The sequence below is a fragment of the Castanea sativa genome, chromosome 11 (genome assembly GCF_040712315.1).
Source record: "Castanea sativa cultivar Marrone di Chiusa Pesio chromosome 11, ASM4071231v1".
Taxonomy (NCBI): domain Eukaryota; kingdom Viridiplantae; phylum Streptophyta; class Magnoliopsida; order Fagales; family Fagaceae; genus Castanea; species Castanea sativa.
In genome coordinates this window covers 58,685,018-58,689,039 of record NC_134023.1, presented here as the reverse complement: position 1 = coordinate 58,689,039, position 4,022 = coordinate 58,685,018, and the positions used below count along the sequence as shown (strand labels likewise).

Below are 4,022 nucleotides of genomic sequence, written 5' to 3'. Positions count from 1 at the left end.
AATAATTGTCCACGCCGGCCCAACTAAGAAATTAGAGCACAAAGAGTCTAGATCGAGGGTACACCAAGATCGCAACTTTAAGGCCCCATCTGCATATTGCTGAAGAATAACAGGTGTTTTCGGCTTCTAATTTTTCTGGCTATCCTTTGTTTTCTTCATCATATTTTTATATAAGTTATAACCTTTATATATATATATAAGTATTGTGTCTTTTTATATATTTCTCTTAGTAAGAGTTGTGGAGTATTTTGTCTTAAATAATTATGGGTTCGATTTCAATTCAGAAAGATGTGTGCTTTGTTCCTAAGATATGCCCAGATGTGTTAGTTCAGATACTATGTAGACTGCCTGAGAAAGATCTAATTCAACACAAATGTGTATCCAAAGATTGGTACTTTCTTATTTCGGAGACTTGTGTTCCAATTGTCTCTGCAAATACTTCTCTTTGTGGACTTTATTTCCATACTTTGGTTCTCTCCGACGACATGTCTCGTATTCAGAGTAACTCATCTTTCGATGCGAAAAATTTCTTTTTTGCTGAATTGTCAAAATCTGGTGATAGACAAGTCTTAGAATATGTCTCCTTAGAATCGGGCAGTGATGATATTGGTGTAGTTGAGATTGATAAGCATGCTAAGAACCTCCTTGATTGCTGCAATGGCCTTCTTTTATTTAGGAAGCCCTCCACACGCCAGTACGATATCTTCAATCCTACCACTAAAGAGTCTGTGACAATTCCCTACTCCTGTGATTCATATTGTGATGTTGCACTGACTTTTGACCCTTGCAAATCCATTCATTTCAAAGTTATTTGCATTCCTAATTTTCATCTTGATGCACCAAAATGGTTGGACATGTTTTCTTCAGAAACTGAAAAGTGGGTTCGACACACTCTGCATTTTGATCCCGTTCATATTGATGGGTCCAATATAATTAAGGAGTTTGTTTATTTGGATGGCATGTTGTACTGGGTGTTAGCTTCAAATAACCTTTTTTGCATCGACCTCAATCTAGTTAGCGCCCATGCCATTGACCTACCGAAGATTGAAAGAGCAAGTTTATCATCAAGTATTGGGGTATCAATGGGACATCTTTGTTTTGCTCAACGTGAACGCTCAAACATCTCAATTTGGTTGCTTGAAGACAACAACCAAGCTGATGGATGGATTTTAAAATACAGCATCCGCTTGGATTACTTGTTGGATTGTCTGATGGTGGCTCAATTTCGATTACTTGATGAAATTTTCTGCTTTCAACCCTATGCAATTCATCCAAAGTCTTATGTTATCTTTTTAGGAACAGCTCGGAGCATCATAAGCTGGCATATCAAAAGCATTCAGTTTAAATTGGTCTCTAAAACAAGGGAAGGAATGGTTGTACCTGGGAGTTTTACTCCAGTTTTGACGTACTCTCGTTGCATTGTCCCACTAAAGTCATTGGGCATGAGAAATTTCAGATCAAATCAATTGTAGGTAGCTTTATTGTTTTTCTTCTGTTTATATACATTGTGCATTATTCTGCTTTATCGCACCCTTCCCCCCTCTCAGGAAGAAGGAAACAGAAGAAGTAGTAAACAATTCTCATGATGATGAACTAAAGGCTATAGAGTCCTTTCGCAAGATTGCTTCTTATCCTAATTCATAATTCAAATAACAATCCTAATTCAATAATTCAAACGATACTAATCTACTGCAAATAACAACTAATCTTGAGGCAATATCCTTATCTTCTTATAATTCTTATCTCTAGCCACTTTCTGCAATTTCACCACTTGACTGCACGTGATTCCCATTTGGTTCCACATGATCTTGAGACATAACACCATACTAGTCATCTAATCGCATAGGGTATTTGGAAGTTTAAAAACACTCATAATATATGTAAGAATTGCTTGAGCTACTGCTTTAATAAGAATCTCTTTTTCAGCCTGTGACAACATTTTGCTTAACCTCTCTTTTAATTGCCAAAAGGTGTTACACTTGGACTTACCTACTAAGGATGCTAAACCTAAGTAAGTCTCATGTTGATGGATCACCTCTGCTCCAAACTTGTGCTTGATATTGTCTTCAATATCATGTGGAGTGTTACTACTGAAGAATAAAGTTGTCTTCTCTCGGTTCAATTGTTGGCCTAATGCAATCTCATATGTTTCCAAAGTTTTCTCAAGACTAGAGCAATTCTCGCTTGTGGCCTAGCAAAAAATAAGGCTATCATCAGTAAAGAACAAATGTGAAATTTTCGGTCCCCTTGAACAAGCTACTACTCCTTTCATTTAGCCATTTGCCATAGCTTTCTTTAACATTGCCAAGACACATTCTGCAAAGATCAAAAATAAATAGGGCAAGAGAGGGTCTCCTTGGTGCAAAACTCGGGTAGGAGTAATGTGCCCTCGAGGCCTTCCCTTAATTTTGATAGAATAAGAGACAGAGCACACACACCTCATCATAATATCGACCCATTTAACATGAAAAACCCATCTTGAGCATAATTTTCTCCAAACAACCCCATTCCATCCGATCATAAGCCTTACTCATATCAAGCTTGACAGTCATCTTGCCCACCTTCCCCATTCTTTTTGGTTAATATGATGCATTGTTTCAAAAGTAACCAACACATTATCAATAATAAGGCGCTCAGACATAAACGCACTATGATTCTCACTAATGATTTTTGGAAATAAAAGCTTTAATCTATTGGCTAGAACCTGGGATGCAATTCAAGAGATAACATTACTAAGACTAATGGGCCGGAACTGGGTGATCTTTGTGGGATTTTTAATTTTCAAGATGAGCATTACATGTGTTTCATTAAATTTTGAAGGAATAATACCATGATTAAGAAAATTGAAAACAATGCTAATAACACGATACCAACTAAAGACCAATAATGTTGATAAAACAAAAGGGGCATACTATTGGGTTCCAGAGCCTTTTTGGGATACATTTGCTTCAAGGTTTTGATGTAGTGGAGATGATTAAGCGTCATTAAGCGAAGACTTAGTGTCTGTTTGGAAACAACTTATTTAGCTGAAACTAAAACTTTTTTGCGGAAAGTACTGTAAATAAAGCTAAAAGGTAGTTGAAATTATACAATGAGGCCTATGAATAGTACTAAAAAGTAAAAAGTACAATGAGACCCATGAATAGTAGCAAAATTAAGCTGAATAATAAAACAAACTGACTTTTTAAGCCAATGCCAAATGCAAACTTATATATCAATTTATATTGTTGGAGATAGACCATCTTCACAAGGCTTATTGTTACCTTAAGTCTTGAAATCTAACAAATTAACACTTGAAAGCTAACAAATAAACTACTAGAAAAAACTAGACTCAATTAAACTACTAAAACACCCTTTTAATTTTCAAATAAAAAAAAAAACTATTTTTAACTAGATAAAAAAAAATAACTCATTCCTAAACCTTTACAACATTAAAACTATTTAGCTTTTTCTTCAATTTGGAATTTACTAATAGACCCATAAAGTAATTCTTGAATTGGTAAATTTACGAAGTAATTCTATAAAAAAATTAATCATTTATGGTTGTATCATCAAGATAGTGTTGCTTTGGTAATCTCTCTCTCTCTCTCTCTCTCTCTCTCTCTCTCTCTCTCTCTCTCTCTCTCTCTCTCTCTCTCTCTCTCTCTCTCTCTCTCTCGATACTTCAATCTCTCTAGCTATATGCTTTGTGTTATTGTCCATTAGTGCACCTTTTTATTTATTTATTTATTTATTTATTTATATTTTATATATATAGAGTCTCAACCTATAATGTTCACTTTTGATAATTGTGTTCTTTATCATCAAACCAAGACAATAATTGGTTTTTAGTATAGGTGGAAACTGAATCTCATATTTCTTATTCAACCATAAAAAATTTACTAATTAAGTTAACTGGAACTCACTTAGTGGACCCATTTTATAGTATACTTTAACTCGAAGTTATTTTGTATACTAAGCTACTCCTTATTAATCTTTGTGGTGCCTATTGTAGTCTTTGAATGCACAAACCTTGTTGTTTG

General features: G+C 34.7%; 1 protein-coding gene across 1 annotated transcript; it reads left to right on the top strand.

Annotated features, from left to right (window-relative positions):
• The first annotated feature begins 263 nt into the window (after positions 1 to 263).
• LOC142616810 (F-box protein At5g07610-like) lies at positions 264 to 1,472 on the top strand. Its single transcript, XM_075789585.1, has one exon. The coding sequence runs from the start codon at positions 264 to 266 to the stop codon at positions 1,470 to 1,472; it is 1,209 nt and encodes a 402-aa protein (XP_075645700.1).
• The last annotated feature ends 2,550 nt before the right edge of the window (positions 1,473 to 4,022 follow it).

Coding starts and splice junctions, on each gene's coding strand:
- LOC142616810 (XM_075789585.1), top strand. CDS start 264: ATGGGTTCGATTTCAATTCAGAAAGATGTGTGCTTTGTTCCTAAGATA.